Consider the following 20,815-nt stretch of genomic DNA (forward strand, 5'->3'; position numbering starts at 1 on the left):
CATAAAACTGCATGGACCTCATGATCTTTGACATCTGTTCCCACATCTGGGCAGATGTGGAGAACGTCCTCCTGGAACTGGACAAACACTCTCATCTCATCCAATGACAGGAAGCTTTACTGGAAAACCAGGCTTTTCCACGTTCTGCCTCGGTGGCCAACACAGAAGGTCTGAGGTTCCCTGAGAGACGCAGAAGGTCTGAGGTTCTGAACTTCTCTGAGAAGATACCCGAGCAGCTGCAGGTCCAGTGAATGAACACCAGGGGACAGCACAGCAACAGAGGAGCCGTCACCTGCACCGACCACCTTTTTTCTTCATCATAAGTGTGTGTGTGTGTGTGTGTGTTGCCACTGCATGAAACACAATGTGTGTGAGAGGGGTGTGACGTACGGAGTGTGTGTGGGCGGGGCCGGCGCTCTGGGCCCGGGACCCGATGACGGTTCCGCTCAGACTGCGGGTGATCCGACGCAGGTTCTCTGCGCTGTAACTCTCATCTTCTGCTGGAGGAAGCTGCACACACACACACACACACACACACACACACACTGAAGTCTCTCTCATCATCATGTGTGTGGTGTGAAGTGCCCCCTCGTGGTGGGGTGTGTTTGGGTACCTGCGGCGGAGGGGGTACCAGGGCTCTGTAGGCGTGTCTTTCGATCTCGGCCGTGGGGGTTTTGGAGCGACCGGGTCCAGACAGCACCCTCCTCACACCTACACACACACACACACACACACACACACACACACACACACACACACACACACACAGGAAGGTGTGAACATCATCCAGGAGGAGCACCTCTCCAGCCTGAGCTCTCTGACAGAACCCCCTGCAGCTCGCCGCTCCTCTCACCTGTTTTTCCGGGGGGCCCCTGGGGGCTGGGGGCCCGGCCCCGGGGCCCGCCTGGAGCCAGCAGGCTGGCCTGGTACAGGGAGTCCAGTTCGGACAGTTCTTCCCCGGGGGGCGTCGCTCCTCCTCCTCCTCCTCCTCCTCCTCCTCCGCCCCCGACGCCCAAGGAGCCGTAGTATCTGTTGACGTTCTGGGCCCAGCGCTCCACGGGCAGGGCGGCTCCGCCGTCGGGGCCCCGGGCCCCCGGAGGGGGGGGGACGCTCCTGCTGACGGGGGGCCCCGCCGGACAGTCCACCACGTCGGGCGGGTCCAGGGGCAAACAGGACCAGTTCCTGGTCGGGGGCTGGACCTGTTGGGGGCCGGCGTAGTACGGCTGTTCCTCCGTCGGCTGAACCTCGCCGCTCGGGGGTGACGGAGTCCCGGAGACGGACGGCGGCGAGGTTCCGGTCCACTCCTCGGGAGGGGGGGCCGGCGGCTCGTCCCCGGAGGGGCCCCGCTCGGAGCAGGGGGGGGGCCCGGCGGGGGCCGGGGGCCGACCGGCCTCCCGGGGGGAACCCTCGGGGCCGCGGACGCCGGAGGCCGAGCCGCAAGCTGAATCCGGCTGAGGGGGGAGGGGCTTAGCGTGGCAGGGCGGAGGAGGCGGAGCCTGCGGGGCCTCCGGGGCCCCGACGGACGAGGAGGAGGCGGAGCCTTCCACCGGTTCGTCTGTCAGAAGTACTTGGAGCGAGAGAGGCTTTTCACTGCAGAGAGAGAGAGAGAGAATCGGTGTGTGTATATGTGTGTGTGTGCCTGCAGTATGCTGAGAACAGATGGTAGCAGCTCTGCTACATCACACCGGGTGGTAGTGTGTTTGTGCGCACACACACACACACACACACAGAAGTAAGTGTGTTTTTGTCACTTTGTGGAGAAGTGCAAATGATCTCCCGGGTTACGCCTTACGAGGTTGTCACGACAGTCTATTTGTGTAGTCATCGCTCCACACACACACACACACACACACACACACACAAACCAAACACATACATACATATAGCTACATGTCCATAACGGCATCATACTGAGACAGGATCAAAACATAAACACATCCTGTCTTCATATCATAATTTTTCTTGATATGTATATATATATATATATATATATTCTTCTTATTTTCCTTTTTCCTCCAGAATCCACCTTCTCCATCTAACCCCGCTCTCTGTATCCTCCTCTTGCTCACCAACTTCCTCCAGACCTCCTGCCTGGCAGCTACAATTCTAGCATCCGTCTAGCAATATATTCCCTCTGGACCTACAGTATACACGACTGTCTCAGAAAATTAGAATATTATGATAAAGTTCTTTATCTTCTGTAATGCAATTACAAAAACAAAAAATGTCATCCATTCTGGATTCATTACAATCTATTGCGAGCCTTTTATTGTTTTAATATCGCTGATTATGGCTTACATCTTAAGAAAACTCAATAATCCTATCTCAAAATATTAGAATATCATGAAAAAGTAATTTTTGTTTTTTTTAATTGCATTACAGAAGATACAGAACTTTATCACAATATTCAAATTTTCTGAGACAGACCTGTATACATGTAAATACACACACAATCATACGTACACACACACACATATACATACAAACATATATACTGGTCTTGGCTGTTAGATCTGCCCGGAATGTAACTATTGTATTATCATCACCTTCCTAAATTAACTTTTTGCCAAAATTTCTTGCTTAGATAAAGATAAAAAAAATGATGATTTTAAGATGGCGACGTTCACATATACATTGTGTTCATGTTCAAATTGCATCTAAATAATGTTTGCATGGGTGCAGCTGCGATGCCTAACAATGTCCAACCGCACACCGAACATTCGGGTCGGTCCACGTTCAGAACGTGGGGGGGAGGGGGGGGGGGGCCTTCTCCGGCACGTGGCGGAGGAGCCAATGGGGCTGCAGGGATACCTGGGCTGTTCCTCCCGCCGCCGCCGCCGCCGCTCGGCCTCCGAGTCCTGCTGCCGCTGCAGGTGCAGGCGCTGCTGCAGGCCGCGGCCCCTCCTCATGCAGCGCTGCAGCCGGTTGTGGGAACTAGCCCCGCCCTCGGACGCTACCGGACGCAGCTTGGCTGCGGCGGCCGGCGGGTCAACACAAAGAAAACCAGAACACAAAGAGAAAAAGGAATAAATGAGGGGGGGGGGGAATAAACAAAAAGGAGATGCTAAAGTAACTTCTTAAGATGATTCATGCAAAAAGAGAGTTGGTGGGAAATGAAATGGTTAAACTGCTGACATGATGGATGATATGTCTGTGTGTGTGTGTGTGTGTGTGTGTGTGTGCAAGGTGAAATGGTGAAATCATATCCAGACAGAACAAAATAAAAACCAAAGACCACACCATCATCTCCAGCAGGAGGAGGAAATCTTCATGAGGTCAGATTTGATTCTGTGAGTTTGTGTGCGACGGCTGCTCTCAGCCTCAGCACTTCTTCTCCAACGTTCGTAACTGCGTGAGAAACGACCTCCAAAAGAGTTTCCACGGACCTCCGCTGATGCAGCTCTTCAAAACGCGCGAGATGTTCGGAGTCTGTGAGGTTCATAGTCGAGCCGGCATCCTGTGAGGTGCTGAGGAGATGTTCTCCTCCCTGATGTGATCTTCCTCGCTGCTCCAACTTGGAGCTCCACGGCGCCTCCACAGGTTAGGGATGGACTTTTAGCGTCTAACATTTTATTCTTCATTTCGTTCACCATGAACCAACCCTTCTGGAACATCACGCTGGGCCGTGAAGGCGTACGGCTCAGCTCCTTCACACTGTTGCCATAGAAACAGCAACAACACACCAAGTGAGGACCCTGAGCCGGGGTCAAGGGCGCCGCCCCTCCGGGCAGATTTTATGTAAAAATAAAATTAAAAAAAAAAAAACTGGAACTGCAGGTTTCTGCATGTATTCAGTCAATAACAGCTGACCTACATGAACCATGTCTCACACACACACTCACTCACACACACTATTGATCAACTACCCGCAGGCCACTGGTTGCCATTAGCGACCAAGCAGAGGGTTGGTGGATGAGTAAGCGGTGACCCAGATTGCTATGTGTGTAAGTGTGTGTGTGTGTGTGTGTGTGTGTCAGGTTTGGCGTGGCCAGGTGAGAGTGGGAGGGACTTACAGACGGCTTCATTCACCGCCGACAGCGCAGCTGCAACATCACCTGCCTGCTCCAGGCGCACCGATTGGTCAAGCAGAAGCTCCGCCTCCGACACGCAACGCTCAAAGCTGTCCCCTTTACCTGGGGAAACACACACACACACACACACACGGATCACTTCATGGAACTGTTTCCCTTCACGTCGTTTTCTCTTTTTCAAAGTCGTTGCTCTTGGTTTTCACAGGAATAAGACATAATAATAATAATAATAATAATAGAATGTCAAAGTGCTGGGGTTCCTGGGTTTCCGGAGCGCTCGCTGTGAAACCCTGGGTTCGACTGCGGGCTCAGACCGGGATTCTCGGGATGCCTGGGATTCGAGCCAGGGGTCGCGATCGGTCCCGCCGCCGCCGTTTCTGCTGCAGCAGAGGTCCGACACAATGAGGTGACACCTGCTGCTGGAAACACGGGCGCCATCAGCGCACGCCTCATTCTGTCCTTTGTGCCGCGGCCAGGAGGCCCTTTCAGCCGCTCAATGAGGAACAATCCTGTTGTAAAACACACCATGTATCTGCTGACCCCACACACACACACACAACCAGTGAATCACCAAACAGGTGAAACACTGGCCCTAACGTCACCCCTAACGTCTCACAGCTCACAGCGTGATCACAGCTTCATGGAGGTCACTGAGGTGGCAGCTCCACTCAGGACCACCCACTTCCACCCACCCTGAGACGGGAGTGGAGTTGGTCCATGTGATCTCAAACCAGAGGGTGTGAGATGTTTGACCGGGTGTCAAACCTCCTCATCCTCTCATTCGCCGGGAGGTTGCGTGCCGCCGTTCCTACCCTGGATCTGCAGCTGGTCCAGGTCCAGGTACTTGCTGGGTCGTGGGTTGAAGCCGAGCGCCGCCTCCCTTTCCTTCTCCTGCTGCCGCTGCTGCTCCTCCTCCATCGCCCTCCTCAGCACCTCCTCCTGCAGCTCGTCCAGCTCGCTGCGAGCTGAACACACGGATCACATCATCACTGTCGGCGGCGGCGGCGACGGAGCGCTAACGCGAACATCCCGGAACATCTAAGAACATCTCAAAGCATCAGTTTGCTGCAACAGGCCGCAGTACCCCTTCTGACCACTAGGACCGTCCTTCTCTGTGGACGCCGCACCTGTAGTTCCCTTGCAGGTCGTGCCCGTCTCCAGCGGCAGGGTTCCGCTGCTCTTGGACCGGATGTTCCTCCACGACGGGCCCGAGGAGGAGGAGGAGGAGGAGGACTGGGACTTCTTTACCGCACACTCCCTGCAGAAGCCGGACAGACAAACCCGGACGGTCGCGTCAGCGTCTGAGCTCCGTCGTTTCTCGCCGGCTTTCGCTCCCGAGCGCTGTGCTGACACCAGCGCGGGACGGGATCGGCGACGTTTGAGTCGGAGGAGGTCCGGCGAGGGCTCACCGGTCCCCCTGGGCGGGGTTGAGGTCCAAGCTGACGGGGCTGCTGCTGTTCCTCTCGCTGCTCTCGTAGCCGCTCTCCATCCTCTGGATGAGCCTGGGAGGGGGGGGGCCCTCGCCGTCCGGGAGGGTCCGGGAGGGGCCGTCCGGGGCGGGAACGCCGCCGCCCTCCGCCGCCGAAGCCCCCCCCTCGTCCGGCAGGGGGGGCCCCAGGGGGCTGTAGCCCGCCTGCCTGCGCCGCTCGCGGATGAAGATGCTGTCGATGTTGAGCGCCTCCCTCCGAGGCCTCCAGGTGGGGCGGTACCGCCCGGACCCGGTGCCTCCGGAGGAGCTGGACTTGGACTCGCTGCTGGTGCTGTCCGCCTCCCAGTCCTGGGGTTTGCCGGGGGGGTCGGCGACGCCGGCGGGGAGGTGGTTAGAAGAGGAGGAGACCTCGGAGAGGACGGCGGCCGGCAGGGAGGACGAGGAGGAGGCGGACAGAGGGCGGCTGTGGATGATGTTGCTCATGGTCTCCTTGAAGTCCCGAAGGCGGCTGGTTGAAGATGAAAATGATGACAGGGGTTTGGGGGGGTGACGAGGAACCTGCTGCTCCTTCAGGGTCTCTCCTGGGGGGGGGCAGAAGAAGGGGAGACCATCAGACCCGAGAATCAGTACGACCTGAGCTGAAGGCGAGCACGGGGAGGAGAAAGGGGGAAGCAGCCGGGCGACGGAGACAAGGAGCGGCGATCAATGATCCGATCAGATCAATTGATCCACTCCGTGGTGATCTGTGGACTGTCCTGGAAACATCTCAAATGTTTGGATTCACACTCAAGAGCTGAGGAAACCAGGAGCGTCCGGGACCTGGATCAGGAGGAACACATCAGGCGGGGTCGGGGGGTGGACAGCAGCAAGCTGGATGGAGGGGCAGAAGGTAGTTGGATGGAGGGGCAGAAGATAGTTGGATGGAGGGGCAGAAGGTAGTTGGATGGAGGGGCAGAAGGTAGTTGGATGGAGGGGCAGCAGGGTGGAGGGACACCTCAGCCAATCTTCTTAAATTCTCCATCGGAGGTCTTTTCAGTAAACTGCACCATCACATGAGAACCGCCTGTTTTAAGGAGACCACGGAGCTCCGCCCTCGGACGCCTGGAGATCCAGACAGCTTTGATGCTAAGCTACCGCCTGAAGACCTGCAGCCTGCTTTGGGCGGTCCTTCCTGCCCTGGAGACTCTTCAGATACAATAACTGTGAGGCTCCAGGGACCTTCTCCAGGTGGCCAGAAGCAGCTTCCTGGTCTGCAGGTCTGGACTCTCAGCTCCACGCTGAGTCTGAGGGACCCTTTGTTCTGATCTTGGGGGGTTTTAACCCCCCCGGAGATGTGATGTGAGGTGACCCCGGCCGAGGGCGTCCGGGCCCGGGGATGGAAGAAGGATCTCTGAGAAGCTGAGGTCTTCTCCTGTTCCCTCCCTGAGCGGTGATTGGCTCCCGCCCCCTGAGGCCCCGCCTACCCTCGCTGTGGTACCCCGTCGAAGCCTCGTCCCGGTCGGGTTTAGCTCGCCGGAGGCGGCTAGAGCTCCGCCTCCAGTCCCCGGCCCCGCCTGCCTTCCTCAGAGACGGCCGCTGCTCGCCATCCGCGGCGTGGCCTTGGCGGCGGCGGAGGTTTACGGCGTTTACTGGTCACCACGCCATGCATCGCGACGACAGAAGAACACAACAGACACACAAATAAAAGTCAAGGAGAATGAGACCGTGGCGATGGAGGCGCGGGAACGCATGTAACCATGGCGACGTTTGATTGACATTCAGCGACCGGAGGCGGGATCATCGAGCCCAGGGGTCGGCAACCCACTCGGCTCCGAGTGGCTTGGGAAAATAAATGATAAATATTGAATTGAAGTGTATTTCATTTGTGTTAATTCTTTTTTTCAACTTTTAGTTGAAATATTAAATAAAATTACATTTATTATTTTTCGCCGCTCAAACTAACGTCACACTCGCGGTAAAGTCCCGATTTGCAGATGCCGTGCGCAGAAGTTCAGGAGCAGAAGTCCCATAGACCAGGTAAAATAAATATTTATGAAGATATTTTGCAAATATTTATTTTTTAGTGTTTACTGACACAGTCATTTTTAGCCCGATTTATTTTTAAAATTCAAGTCAAGGCTCCGTTAAACGCTCCGAAAGCCCAAAGCTCAAAATGAGTTCATTACATAAATAAAATTGAATTTTTTTCCGTAATACTTTGTGAATTTCAGAAGCAACACACTTCACACTTGTTTATACAAAGTGTAAAGGTAATAAAAAGCAATACATACAGCGGTACCTTTATTTTAGACGTCAAAAAGTAATTGCGGCTCCCGGTGTTTTCTTTTCTGAAGAAACCGGGTCCAAATGGCTCTTTGGGTGTGACGGGTTACCGACCCCTGATCTAGCCAGACAGCGGCGCTTCTGTCTGATTGGACAGAATGATAACTGACAATGAGCCCAGCTGATGCTGCAAAAACCAGAGTTACTTTTTTTCTCAACCTTTTCAGGATCTCAGGGGGACAAAGGTCCTCCAGGAAGACCTTTTCTCCACCCGTTGGAGCTGACGGTCCAGATGTTCGCGGATCGGCGGCGCCGGACACCCACCTATGGTATCCAGGCTGCAGAGCGAGGCGTGCAGGGCTCCGTCGGGGGGTCGCAGGCAGACGACGGTTCCCTGGGAGTCGGAGGAGAAGCGACCGGCCAGGGACTCATGGTGCGAGCGGGAGGGCTGTCGGTACGAGTAGCTCTCCGTGGAGGAATCGGTGCGAGTGTCGCTGGAGATCGACGGCTCGCGGCCTGATCGGAGAGGCGCGGCGGTCGGGTTAGTCGACAGGCGGCGGCGGGGGAAGCGAAACACTCACAGAAACGCGGCGACAGCCTGAACATCGACGCCGCTAAAGCTAAGCTACCACAACACCTGCTGACCCACTACGACAGACACAACAATGGCTACTGCCTCCACGCCGCCGCCACGCCGCCTGTCAGAGCACTACGACAGAACACACACACGACTCCTTCTGGGGAAATTACCTGATTGTTTGCTGCTGCGCTACTACTACGACTCCTAGCTGTGTTGTAGTTACCCGAGTCTTCGCTGTCGTAGCAGGCCTTGCTGAGGCGGTGGAGGCTGAGGTGCGGGGACTGGTCCTGGACCGACACCGGCGTCCCCCGCGGGTCGGCGTACAGCAGCAGCAGAGGCTGGTAGTGGCCCTTGATGCAGCGGGACACCACGTCCTTCCACTTGGGGCCGATCTGGCAACACGGGAGGGGGGAAACACCGATCAGAACAACGGGTACGTGAACGCGAGAACGCTTTTCTGGGAGGAGGGACTCTGAGCTAACAAGCTAACAGAAGATCCAGCAGCCGGGTGAGAGCAGAGCGAATTGGGCGGCAGCGTAAAACCGTCATTCAGAGACCGCCGAGCCAAGGACGCAACTTTGTGTTGAACTGCGGGTGAAGACGGGAGGTCAGCGAGCCTGGAATACCTCAGGTGACGACAAAGGGTCGCTTTCTAGAAGACCTCTTCTGGGAGGTGGCGCCCCCTGCTGGCCGCCGCAAGAACTGCGCCCCGGGTCGCCTCCGACCCAGAAGCTCCCTGGTTCTCCCGTACGGCCGTCAGAATCGATGCCGTTCCCGCCCCCGAGGGGGAAAACTCACGTCCTCCTGCTCTCGGATGGATCCCGGAGAAGCGGCGGAGGAGTTCGACCTGCTCCGAGTCCGGCTCCTGCCCGACACCGTCTCCAAACCGTCCTCCTTGTTATTCCCACCCTTCCTCCATTTTCCAGACGTCCACCTCCTGCTCCGGCACCGTCACACAGGACGTCCCAAAACTGGAAACCACACCGCCGACGCCGCGACTCAACACACACACACAGACCGCTCGTGTGTGTGTGTGTTTTTGTGAGTGTGTCAGCGACAGAACGGGAGTTTTGCAGTGTGAGCAAAAGCCCGGTCTGTGGTGGGATGATGTGTGTGTGTGTGTGTGTGTGTGTGTGTGTGTGTGTGTGTGGCCACACCCTGGGTTCTGTCCAGCTGGACAGATAAACAATGGAGGGATATCCTTGTTTTCACAACCAGCAGTGAGACAGAGGGAGGGAGAGAAAGCTCATTCCAGCGGCCATGTTAGACTGCAGCACTGACACAGCGTGGAGGGGGAGGGGTGAAGACACCATGCTGGAGATCAGAAGCTCCAGCAGAAGCTCCATTACCCACAATGCAGCGCTCACAGACATCCCTCCACTGAAGGACCCTCACGAAGCGTGTTTGATGGGTTTTATGGAGAAGTAAATCCAACTGTCCCATGTTTGCACCTTCCGCTCCCCCATCCCTCACCATCCTAGGATGCGTCACGCCACTGGTGAGCATCCCACCTTCCTAGCTTCCAGCTCCACCTCCAGACCCGAGAAGCACCGAAGGTCTCCTGGAGGCCTGCGTCCTGAACGGTCAGGTCTTCACTTCCTAAAAGAACACCCGCGGGTGAAAGGAGGTACCTCCTTGACGTGGGCGTCGTCGAAGTACATCCACCGCCTGATCTTGGTCTGGAAGAAGAAGGTGGAGTAATGTTTCCCATAGTAGCACACCATGCCCACCAGGTAGAGCTCCGACTGACGAGCCTTCTCCTCCGTCACCCTGTAGAACAACTGGGAGGAGAGACGGGGAGGTTCAGCGGACCAGCTCAGCTCTGAGGACCAGAGTTCTCCAAGCTTCTCCCCCGTGACATCTTGAAATCAGATGTTCATCTGAAGACGGAGGTGAAAGCGGAGAGCAGAACTCACGTCTCCCAGCCTCAGGCAGGTTCCCAGGGTGTGGATGACGTCCTCGGCCAGATCCGAGTGGTCCGAGTCCCACACCAGGCCGATGGTGATGATCTCCGGGCTGTTGAGGAGCACGCGAGCCATCCGCAGCTGCTGGCCACACTGACTCTGAGGAGATAGAGGTGGACGGTGAGAAGATACCGCTGGTGTGGAGCCGGGACGGGGAACCAAGAGGAGGTTCTTACGGGGCAGCTCCGGAGGTCGCCCATGCTGGCGTTCCTCAGCAGCTCTCCAAACATGCTGGGCGTGGCCTTCGTCCTCGACTCCAACATCTTCACTGCCTGGTTACTGGGTGGAGGACACGTGAAGATCAGTTAGTCTGTGAGCAGCTGGGGATGGACCACAGCCAGGAGGTGGAGGAGGCGGTGGGAAGGTGCCTTCACCCCCAGGATGAACACCGGATGGACCTCAGCTCTTCAGCTGGAGACCATCATCTGACGGGGAGACTTTATCTAGGACCTGAACCATCTTGATGTTCACGCAGGAGGACCGAGGGGGAGAACGTCAGGAGCAGCCAAGCTAGTGATTAGCAGGTTGCCTAGACGACTTTGGAGTGTAACCTAGCGACAGGAGGGTGAAGGGTGGGGGAGGGGATGTGTGTGTGTGTGTACCAGGCCCCAACTTACCCTCACACACACACACACACACACACACACACACACACATACACACTTACCAGAGGGAGGTGGTAGAGATGTAGTGGACCATCTGGATGAAGGGAAGAGGGTCTGAAGATGCTCCACAGCTGCTGCACACACACTGACACACACACACACACACACACACACACACACACAATATAATATTAACACCACCAATAACCAGCAGGTCCTGGACACAGAGAAGACTCAGAACATCCTGATGGTCTAACCAGACGTCTGCATCAACTGATCATTATTGATTGGTTTCGGTCTCTAATCCCAGTCGATCAATAATCGATAAGGTCTTCCAGGAAGTCTTGTCCTGCTCCGTCCAGGTTCAGAGCAGATGTTCCTGTAGACACCTTTGTATCTGTTTCCCTTCCCACACGGAGCTCATCATTAATGCAGCGCAGCCTCGGCCACCAACACACACTTCACAGGTCACTCACACACACACACACACACACACACACACACACACACACGCGCACAGCCTTATTTTTAGCCACAGATGTGAGTGAGACGTCCTCCCGCTGGAGCTCAGGAGAAAGCCAGCGGTTCCAGCACGTCTGCAGACACTCCATATTTTTAGCGAAGCTAAGCCGCTTTCCACGGCGGAGAAGATCAGAGCAGAAGCTCCTCCCGGGCCGGTGGAGATCTCACCTGCTCGAAGAGCGTCATGGCGAACTTCTGGTGAGGGATGCAGTGCCTGGCGGTGCAGATGTCCTCTTTGGTCTCGTCCGCGATGTGGAAGTGGATCCTCATTAGGATGTTCTCCTGTGAAGCCCAGAGCAGAAGTGAAGATCCGCCTCGGTCGGACGCCACGACGTTCTCGCCGCGTTCTTACAAAGCACTCGGCGGCGTCGTCCATGATGCCCAGCTGAAACCTCTGCTCGTCCTGGAAGGTCTTGGCCAGCGCGCTGCGCAGGGCGTCCGACGGCAGGACCTTCTCGCTGCTGTACTGGAACTGAGCAAAGATGCTCTGGAAGGGGAAAGAAAGGGGGTGAGATACAGGGAGGTGACCACACCCTGGGGCTGCTTGGTCCTACCTTCAGAGCGCAGAAGATGCACGAGTCCTCCATGCACTTGTGAGTGGTCAGCTGCCGGAAGCTCCGACGGAAGATGTCCAGGTGCCAGAGGACCTGAGAGACACACGACAATGGACGTCAGGTAGCACATCGGTGGAGGATGATATAGAAGAAGAACCCTGGAAACATCTTCCAGACGGCTGCTGCCAAAACCAGAGGAACCATTATTGGGATATTTTGATCTTTACCACCTCTATAAAGGAGATGTTCATTTCCAGGTCCTGAAGCGCGGCGAGATGTCACCAGGACCAGAGTTCAGCTCAGGGTTCCGGGAAAGCGGCTCGGAAACCCGACTTTTACACACCTAGGATAAAAAGTGAACAGCCGGGCGTCTGAGCGGAGCTCCAGAAGCTCAGCAGGACATCACCTCCAGCTTCCAGGACCAGATCCCACACCCCGCAGGAGAAGATCCCTCAAAGTGAACCCGTTTGTCAGGAACACCTTCTCCAGACCAGGTTCTGGTTTTCTGGTGAACGCACGAAGAGCAACGCCGCGCCTTTTACAGGCCGGCCACCGGCCAATCACCAGCCAGCACTGACACACACACACACACACACACACACACGACCCGTGCAGCCGTCCAATCAGAGGTTCTACTCGGTGACCGGAGGACGTGCAGGGGTCTGTGAAAAACACAGGTGAGGTGTGTGTGTGTGTGTGTCGCATACATGAAGGAGCACGAGCCTTTGCGTGTTTCTCCATCTGCTGGAGGAAACCATCTGGGCTCCTGGAGGCTCCTCGTCACGACAGGAAGGAGAGAAGATGACAAGGTGCGTGTCAGAGGGAAGAAACGTCACGATGTGCACGTCGGCTTGTGTCTTCATCCCCTCAGCAGCCGGCAGCAACTCCTACAACCTCCAGCAGACTCCTACAGCTTCCAGTAAACTCCTAAAACCTTCTCCAACCTCCTGTAACCTCCAAACAACCTCCTCCAACTTCCACCAGTATGAGAGTTAATGGTGTTTGTGGACTAAAACACAATGGCGGAGAAGAACAAAAGGCTCAGTGACCCCTCCAGGAGGAGGGACTGGTGGACTGAGAGCCTCCCTGGAGTTCTCAGAAGACCAGCCTGGACCAAGCAGAGCTTCTCGGACCACAGGATAAACATCTTCAAGAAGTCGTCCAGAAGAACCCAGGAGAAGGACATGAACCTGAACCACTGGGAGGCTCTCAGACGTTACAGGCTAGTTTGTTGATATCTGAAAACCCAAACACTGGAGAGACCTTTGTATATATGTGCGTACACACACACACACACACACACACACACACACACACACACACACACACACACACACACACACACACACACACACACACACACACACACACACACACACACACACACACACACAGAGTCCATCTACCCGTAGGGCGGGTGCAGCCGGGCTCTCAGGCTGGAGATGATGATGGTGCCTCAGGAGACGGCGTGCTGTGATCAGAGAAGCTGATTCAGCGCTTTGCTGTGGGTGTGTGTGTTTCCTGTTTCCTGCCCAGTATGTTGCTGTGCTCCTGCAGGACCAAGCATCTGGTCCTTCAGGTGACCAATGTTCAGCTCGTCCGTCCCTTCTTAGATCGACCCCAGGAGGTGAACTTCACTCTGCTCCCACGGCTGGGAGGTCCACCTTCATGATGAGAAGGCCTGGTTTCCGCCAGAATCCAGAACGGTCTGTTTGCTCACACAGGTTCTCAGGGGCTTCGTGGAATCACTCCTTCCTCGCCGGCCGTCTTCTGCCTGCAGGGCCGGAGCAGAAGATCCGCCTTTATCATCGGAGATCTTCCGCTAATGTCGGCGGAGTGAGAGATCTGGATCTAGATTACTCTAAGCAGACGTTCCTTTCAGCTCCACTCCATCTGATCAATAATTCAAGACCATAAAGTCCACATTGTGAACCTTCAGAGGAGGAGCTGGCGGCCGGAGATGAGGAGATGAGGAGATGAGGAGATGAGGAGATGCCTCCAAATAAATCATGGATTCCAGATCCAGATCTCAGCAGCCATGAAGATCAGCACCAGCTAATCCTGGATACTGTGAACCAGCGGCTGGAGAGAAGCTGCTGGACGTGGCTGGAGAAGAGCTGGTCCACAGCAACAGAAGACCTGACCGCTCATCCGCTTTGACCAGAGCCAAGATATGTGTGTGTGTGTGTGTGTGTGTGTGTGTGTGTGTGTGTGTGTGTGTGTAACATCTCCTCACACTGAACAGAAAGGAACTTTAAGTTTCCAAGACAAACTAACACTGGTTTGTTTGAGCAGAGTGCAAGAAGGTTTCTTCTCACACACACACACACACACACACACACACACCCACACACACACCTGTCTAGTCGTCCCCGCTGGGTTTCAGTGCTGCCTGTCAGAATCATCTCAGTGACAGGCAGGAGGACGAGGAGGGTGAGGAGCATCTGCTTGTTACGCCGATGTTCTTCCTCTTCACTGTGTCTTTATCACATGTCGGAGCTGCTGAGCCTCCGCGATGACGGACGCGGTGCTTGACTTTCCACCGGGTGTGAACAATCCACAACTCTGAGGGACAACTTCTACGTTTCCACAATACACACCGACACACACACACACACACACACACACAGCAGCTGAACAGCCATGGTGGACAGAAGGAGCAGATGAAACATCCCGGAGGTCTGATGCTGCAAAGGTCTGAGATCTGATGTAAACAGACCAAACATTCATGATTCAACGGAAGCTTTAGAAAAGGCAGGAGGTCTGAAGGTCGGTGAAGAAAGGCGTCTGACCAGAGGAGCTCCAAAGGACGTCCACGTCTGAGCAGAAACCAAACTTAAATGTCAGACTTGGATCTCCTGCTGAACCGTCCCACGCCCGAGTTCCGCTCAACTCGGGCAGGAGTGGCATTTCTGTCAGACTGTTTACCCTGTGTGTGTGTGTGTGTGTGTGTGTGTGTGGCCTCTCAGGTTGCCTTCAAGGAGAACCTGCTGCCGGCCGGGTTCACATATCACAGCAGATGATGAACTGCTCCCACAGCTCGGGCTGCCGATGAGTCACGGGTGAGTCAGGGCCGGGCTGGAGGTGTTTCAGATCATCCACTCATCAAGCCTTCCTGTCAGGAGGCCTCGCGTGTGGAGAACATCTCCGTTTGCCGACGGAATCCTCTGGTTTCCACGGTAACCAGAAGGAAAGTTCATCCGTGACCCGTCGGAGGCTCGGACGTATGGAAGAGCTAAACCTCCCGCCGCCGTTCGGACCTGGATTCGCTAACGGGTTCGTCCCGAAAAGCTTCGGCTTTAACCGAAAACAAACATCCACCGGGGCTGCGCTTACGTCATGACGTGCACGTGTCCACACACACACACACACACACACACACACACACACACACACACACACACACACACACATCCCAGACTTGTGCGGATCCTAGGATGCGCACAGGTATGTATGTTTTGCATACGTATGTATGTTTTGCAGCGCCGCCTGTGTAGCTTATGTAGCTTAGCCACCTGTATGTTTTGCAGCGCCGCCTGCAAAACATACAGGCGGCGCTATGTAGCTTAGCCATCTGTATGTTTTGCTAACAGCCGTGATCCGCGGGTTGGGCTCGGGTTCGGTTCTGGGAGTGTGTTGGATCGGTTGAAACTCCAGACCTTCTCTCTGAGGAGGTCCAGGCGTCACCGCTGGAGGTCTTTCTGCTCCTCAGGATAAAACCCCACACCGTGACGGACAGCCGTTAATTTGGAAAATATGGATTCTGAAATGTTACACAATCGGAAGTCGGCTGTTTGCCCCGTCCCTGTCAGGAGCCAACGCCTGTGTGTGTGTGTGTGTGTGTGTGTGTGTGTGTGTGTGTGTGTCTACCTGCAGGGCACTGTTCAGGAAGCAGCTGTTCTGTCCCGGCTCGTTGCTTAGCCCTTTACTGGGAGCGATGGACGTCATGGTGCGAGGCGTCAACATGGCCGGCGCCCCAGCGAGGCACATCGCTCCTCCTCCTGCAGCTACTCCACTTCCACCGCTACCCGACGCAAAGTAGTTCCTCTTCCAAGACATGGCGGCTCCTTTGTCTCCGGGTTTCTGGGCCTCACCGGCGGCGAGGATCAGCTTCCGGTCATCCATCGCCGTGCGGAGGCAGCCATTTCTCCCGGCCCGGCGGACGAAAGCGTGAAGAGGACAGGAACCCCACCCAAAATGCTTGAAGATCAGTTTTTCTCTGAGGACCTCTGAAGATCTCCGATGAGCTCCGCCCGCTGCATTAGGAGCTCCACCAATCCAAGGTGTTGGAAATCCCAGGATCTCAGAGTGGAGTCACTGCACGTCCAGTATCTGAAGATCCAAATCAACCTGCTCTGCAGTCCTAGCCTGAGAACTTTCCACTGGAAGACTCAGAGTGGGGCTCCACAGGGACACTCGATGAAGGTACCTTCTTCTTCTTCACCGGCCACAGCGACCTTTGGCCTCCTTCTTACGGCCAGGCTGGAGAAGGTCAGGGGTCGCGGGTGGACGTGGGCTTCAACCTGTGGAAGGAGAATAAACAAAATTATCAAAATGTCCTCAAACTCCAGACCGGGAGGCGGGTTTCGGAGTCTGCTCCTGCGCTGAGGTGAACCCAATACCTGGAAGAACCTCTTCAGACACATTCCAGCATCTCCACGGCCGTGACCCGAGCCTGCAGAGATAAAGGGAATTCTAAAGATTCCCTACGGCGTCCTTCACGCGACCCCAGAGGCACCGAAAGGATTTGCCCATGAAAGATGACTTCCGGCTAAATTTAGACCGCAGAAGTGGATTAGCCAGAACAAAGAAGATCTGGTGGACGGCAGGGAGGAGCGGGAGATGTTTGACGTGAAGCTCAGGTTTGTTTTTAACCGCGACGATGCGGGTTTCTCCGATTTCTTTCTCCGCTCGATCGCTTTCGAGACGTAAAGCGGTGACTCCGAAGCCCGAGAGGAGCTTTTTTCCGGACGTCCACCTCCTTCACGCGTTAAAATGGCACTTTATAAAAAAAAAAAAAAAAAAAAAAAAAATGGGCGTCGAGGAAACAACATCTCACCGCAGGAACGAGAAGGAAAACACATATTTGTGGGCGGGAGGCTTTGGAAGCGCTGTGGAGCCGTGGATGTGCAGAGAAGGAGTCAGCTGAGCAGAGCCCAGCAGATTCCAGGCCTTGGAGTAAAAACACAACCTGTAATAACTGGATTTAAGGCCTTAAATCTGCTCCCAGACCAGAGATTGAGATAATTTAAGGGCTTTGCAGGCAGACAGAGTAATGTGGCAGAGGTAGGACCTCCTCCTCCTGCTCCTCTGCACTGGAGGCTGGGATGGCACTGAGATGTTTACGGCTTCTCCTCGGCTCGCGGGCCGGCAGGTTATAACCGTCCAGACGGTCTGCCGGAGCTGCCGAAGCCCAGAGGATCGTCTCGGGCGATTAATACCAAACACACCGACGATGTGGCCGCACGTTAGCGCCGCTGACAGGGCCGGAGGAGGTAGAGAAGATACCTTCACGCGCACCAGAGCTATCAACATCTGAGGAAGGGATAGGAGAACGCTGGTACGTGGAGCTCATCATCCACATGGATCGGTCATAAAGTGCTCCTGTTCTTGCCGCCGGAGCCCGAAAAAGGAAAAAACACACACACACATCCGCTGCCCAGTCGACTGAATAGAGGTTTGAAAAAAATCCACACACCAAAAGCGCTCCAGAAATAAAGATAATTCATCCTACATATAGTATGTTTTGAGCAAACAGATGCTTACCAGAAATAAGCGTTAAACATGTTATTGTGGCACCGACTTTAAAAGGGGAATGATCACGTGATGATTCACTACTTTTTTTTTTTGTGCGGCTCTTGTGAGATACAGCGATCCCTCGCTATAACGCGGTTTACTTTTCACGGTTTCACGACTTCACGGATTTGCATCGTGCATCGTGTCCTGCATTCTGATTGGCTAAAAAGTCAGAAGAAGCGGAGTGGCACCAAGCTTGAATTCCGCAAGAAGCAGAGTTTTTTTTTTTCCCTACAATTATTATACAATTAAATACTCTATTATACATCGCTGCTGTCGTCCTTATGTTTTTTTCTTCCCTCTTTATGGAACAAACAGAAGATTCATTAATTCCGTAATGCCGACTTACAGCCGCATAGCTTTTACCTTCCCTTAGCATGTCCAGAAGTTTAACTTTATCTGCGATAGATAGCATCTTCCGCTGCCTTTTGGGCCCTGCAAGGTGCTTTTGTCGGTCCAGAGCGTTTTGTCAACATTATGGGTTTTAGAGAAACTCGACATCGCAAGAGAATTTGCACGTACGTCATGTAAATTTGTCAAGCTGTTTTACGTACGTGTTCATATTAAACTGCAACGTTATTGACGCGCAGGTAGAGAAGAAGCGGAGTGACTTTTTAGCCAATCAGAATGCAGAACACGACGCACGATGCAAATCCGTGACGTAGCGAAACCGTGAAAAGTAAACCGCGTTATAGCGAGGGATCGCTGTATATGTAAAAGAAATTATTTTTGGAGCACTCTGTGCAGATTTCTTTTTTTCCAACCCTCTATTCCTGCCACCGGAGACGACCAGCAGATTTGAGCAGGCGCCGAAAACTCAATAAGGGTTCCTCAGATGTCTGCAAAAGCTTCACCGCGAGAACGTTCGTAGCCTATCTGCTGCAAACACTCCCCTGCCCTTTGAGTGTCAAACACCAGACCTTCAGGGTGAGGCCCTGAAGGTCTGGTGTGGACTTGGAGAGAAGCCACAGGTCAGTGAACGCCTCACCAAGTGATGGAAACCTGGGTGTGAGCAGCCAGAGAGGTAAACTCCAGGTCATACTAGAGGGAGGTGAGGAGGGATTAGCTTGATCTGTCTGCGCAGGATTACACCGTCTGTGTGTGTGTGTGTGTGTGTGTGTGTGTGTGTGTGAGCTGGTCTGCAGCTCCTTACCTAACAACATTAGTCTTGTTAAAGGCAGCAGGTCAGCAGTAGTGTACCAGACGCAGTGTTTTGATCTCCAGGAATGACTGGGGGAGGGTGTGTGTGTGTGTGTGTGTAAGAGAAGGTGTGTGTGTGTGTGTGTGTGTGTGTTGGGGGGGGTGCAGCATGTGATACCTCTCCTCTCCGGGTAATAATTTTATCTTCCTCTGGTGCTGAGATACTGAGCCCTGCTCACAAAACACTGTTGGCCAAATATAGAGCTCTGAGGGAGCACGATGGAGAAGGAGAGGAGATCCAGAGAGAACCTCTCTAGAACCTCCTGGACCAGGGGTCCCCAAACTTTTTCCTGCGAGGGCCAAATAACTTTTCCCTTCTCTGACGGAGGGGCCGGGCCAGTTTGTAACAAAAAGTGTGACGATCGCAGAGGCGTCTAAACGTAAACGTTCATTGTTTTCCAGAAAGCCACAAATAACCAAAGATGAACCCCTTCTGGGATCTTGGCAGGGGAAAAAAAAAAAATTAGAATAAATAATAACATTATTAATGAAATAAATAACACCATTTAGGAAATAAATAATAACCAAATAACCCTTTTCAAGTTTTTCACAGAAAAAAAGAATATTAACTTTCTTGTAGACGCAACTGTTTGCAGCTCTTATATCAAAGAACGGATTTTATCCCAGTCGATTTTATTATGATTATATTTGTATTATTATTTGCATTATGATTATAAAACCATAAAGCATCTGTGGTTTTGTTTGGAGGCCGGGCAAAATGTGGAGGCGGGCTATCCAACTATCTTCGTGCACCTTCTCCACTGGCACATAGACAAGCTCGACAGAAATGCCAGAAAAGTGTAAACACGGGTAAAAGAGGAGGAAGAGATTTCAGACCAACATCAGCAAAGAAGTCAGGATGCAGAGATACGTGTCCTGACCCATCAGCCTGGAGACACAGACGCAGGGACAGACAACCAGCAGCCACGCGTGGACCACCCAGGAGACCAACAACCTTCTTGCAAATCCAAGACACGCCACGGCCGGGACCCTTTGGAAGCCCCAAATAGGAATGCTTTGCGACCTTCTGCTTCTGAGGAAGCTCTGAGCTCCAACCGAAGGCTCCTCAGCAGATCCTGACTGAGGAACCACAGAGATAGCGATGAGCAGCTTCACTTCGAGGACGTTAATGCTAAGTCAGGAGGACAACCAGTCAGGAGCCGGTTTCTCCTCAGACCATGGCGTTTCAGATGGTTGCTCCAGAGATATGACTATCCTTATGGAGCCTATGGTCCTAGATGGAAGCATCTAGGAGACCAGGATGGAAAGGATCCTGTTGTCTCCCTCTCCACGTTTTCACACAGCATGGGGAGAAGTTCCCCTTCATTCATCTGCCAGCCAATCAGAGGGCTAGGATTACTTCTGCTGCTTAGAGGTCATTTCCTCCGCTCATGAAAGCCCAGGCTGATTTGGTGTAAAATTGGTTATATAAGAAAACACCAGTAGTCTGTCGCAGAGGCTACACACACACACACACACACACACACACACACACACATACAGCTATAATCACCTCTGATTCCCTGGGCTGGCTCAAACCCAGCTCCATGCAGCCTCCCTGCAGGCCGGCAGGAGCGCAGCCAGGAGGCCGGCTTCTACTGGGAACACTGGGAGCACCAGGGGGCACGAGGGGGGCACGAGGGGGGCACGAGGGGGGCACGAGGGGCAGCGGGGTGGGCAAGGGGGGGGCAGGGCCGGGGCCTGCGGGGGCAGAAACATGCAGAGGCGGAGTATTGATTAGATAAAGCCCAGTTCACATGACATGACTTTCAAAGTCATCAGATTGCCGGTGATGGGTCCAGACTGTGCTATCTGCTTGTTCCACGTTCACCACACACACACACACTCATACACACACACACACATGCTTGG

At 54.2% G+C, this 20,815-nt stretch overlaps 1 protein-coding gene across 7 annotated transcripts in view; it reads right to left on the reverse strand.

Moving 5' to 3' along the window:
- The window catches only part of LOC147236799 (ubiquitin carboxyl-terminal hydrolase 54-like), a 33,573-nt gene that overhangs the window by 3,042 nt on the left and 9,716 nt on the right, over positions 1 to 20,815 (reverse strand). For 6 of the 7 annotated variants that reach the window (XM_086174264.1, XM_086174242.1, XM_086174257.1 and 3 more), the window contains 18 exons: positions 15,818 to 16,470; positions 11,948 to 12,040; positions 11,746 to 11,880; positions 11,562 to 11,675; positions 10,934 to 11,016; positions 10,443 to 10,545; positions 10,219 to 10,365; positions 9,934 to 10,083; positions 8,526 to 8,694; positions 8,047 to 8,238; positions 5,441 to 6,041; positions 5,159 to 5,289; positions 4,844 to 4,996; positions 4,014 to 4,133; positions 2,812 to 2,971; positions 854 to 1,590; positions 614 to 711; positions 391 to 510 (listed from right to left, as the gene is read on the reverse strand). In XM_086174264.1, coding sequence (XP_086030390.1) covers positions 391 to 510; positions 614 to 711; positions 854 to 1,590; positions 2,812 to 2,971; positions 4,014 to 4,133; positions 4,844 to 4,996; positions 5,159 to 5,289; positions 5,441 to 6,041; positions 8,047 to 8,238; positions 8,526 to 8,694; positions 9,934 to 10,083; positions 10,219 to 10,365; positions 10,443 to 10,545; positions 10,934 to 11,016; positions 11,562 to 11,675; positions 11,746 to 11,880; positions 11,948 to 12,040; positions 15,818 to 16,072 — 3,561 coding nt within the window. In that variant the 5' untranslated portion in view covers positions 16,073 to 16,470. Of the gene's footprint in view, positions 1 to 390; positions 511 to 613; positions 712 to 853; positions 1,591 to 2,811; positions 2,972 to 4,013; positions 4,134 to 4,843; positions 4,997 to 5,158; positions 5,290 to 5,440; positions 6,042 to 8,046; positions 8,239 to 8,525; positions 8,695 to 9,933; positions 10,084 to 10,218; positions 10,366 to 10,442; positions 10,546 to 10,933; positions 11,017 to 11,561; positions 11,676 to 11,745; positions 11,881 to 11,947; positions 12,041 to 14,305; positions 14,413 to 15,817; positions 16,471 to 20,815 lie in introns of those variants that run through there. The other variant, XM_086174272.1, reaches the window with a different exon arrangement.

The sequence above is a fragment of the Fistularia commersonii genome, chromosome 2 (assembly GCF_037954325.1).
Source record: "Fistularia commersonii isolate RoL2024-O1a breed Wild chromosome 2, RoL_Fcom_v1.0, whole genome shotgun sequence".
Lineage (NCBI taxonomy): Eukaryota > Metazoa > Chordata > Actinopteri > Syngnathiformes > Fistulariidae > Fistularia > Fistularia commersonii.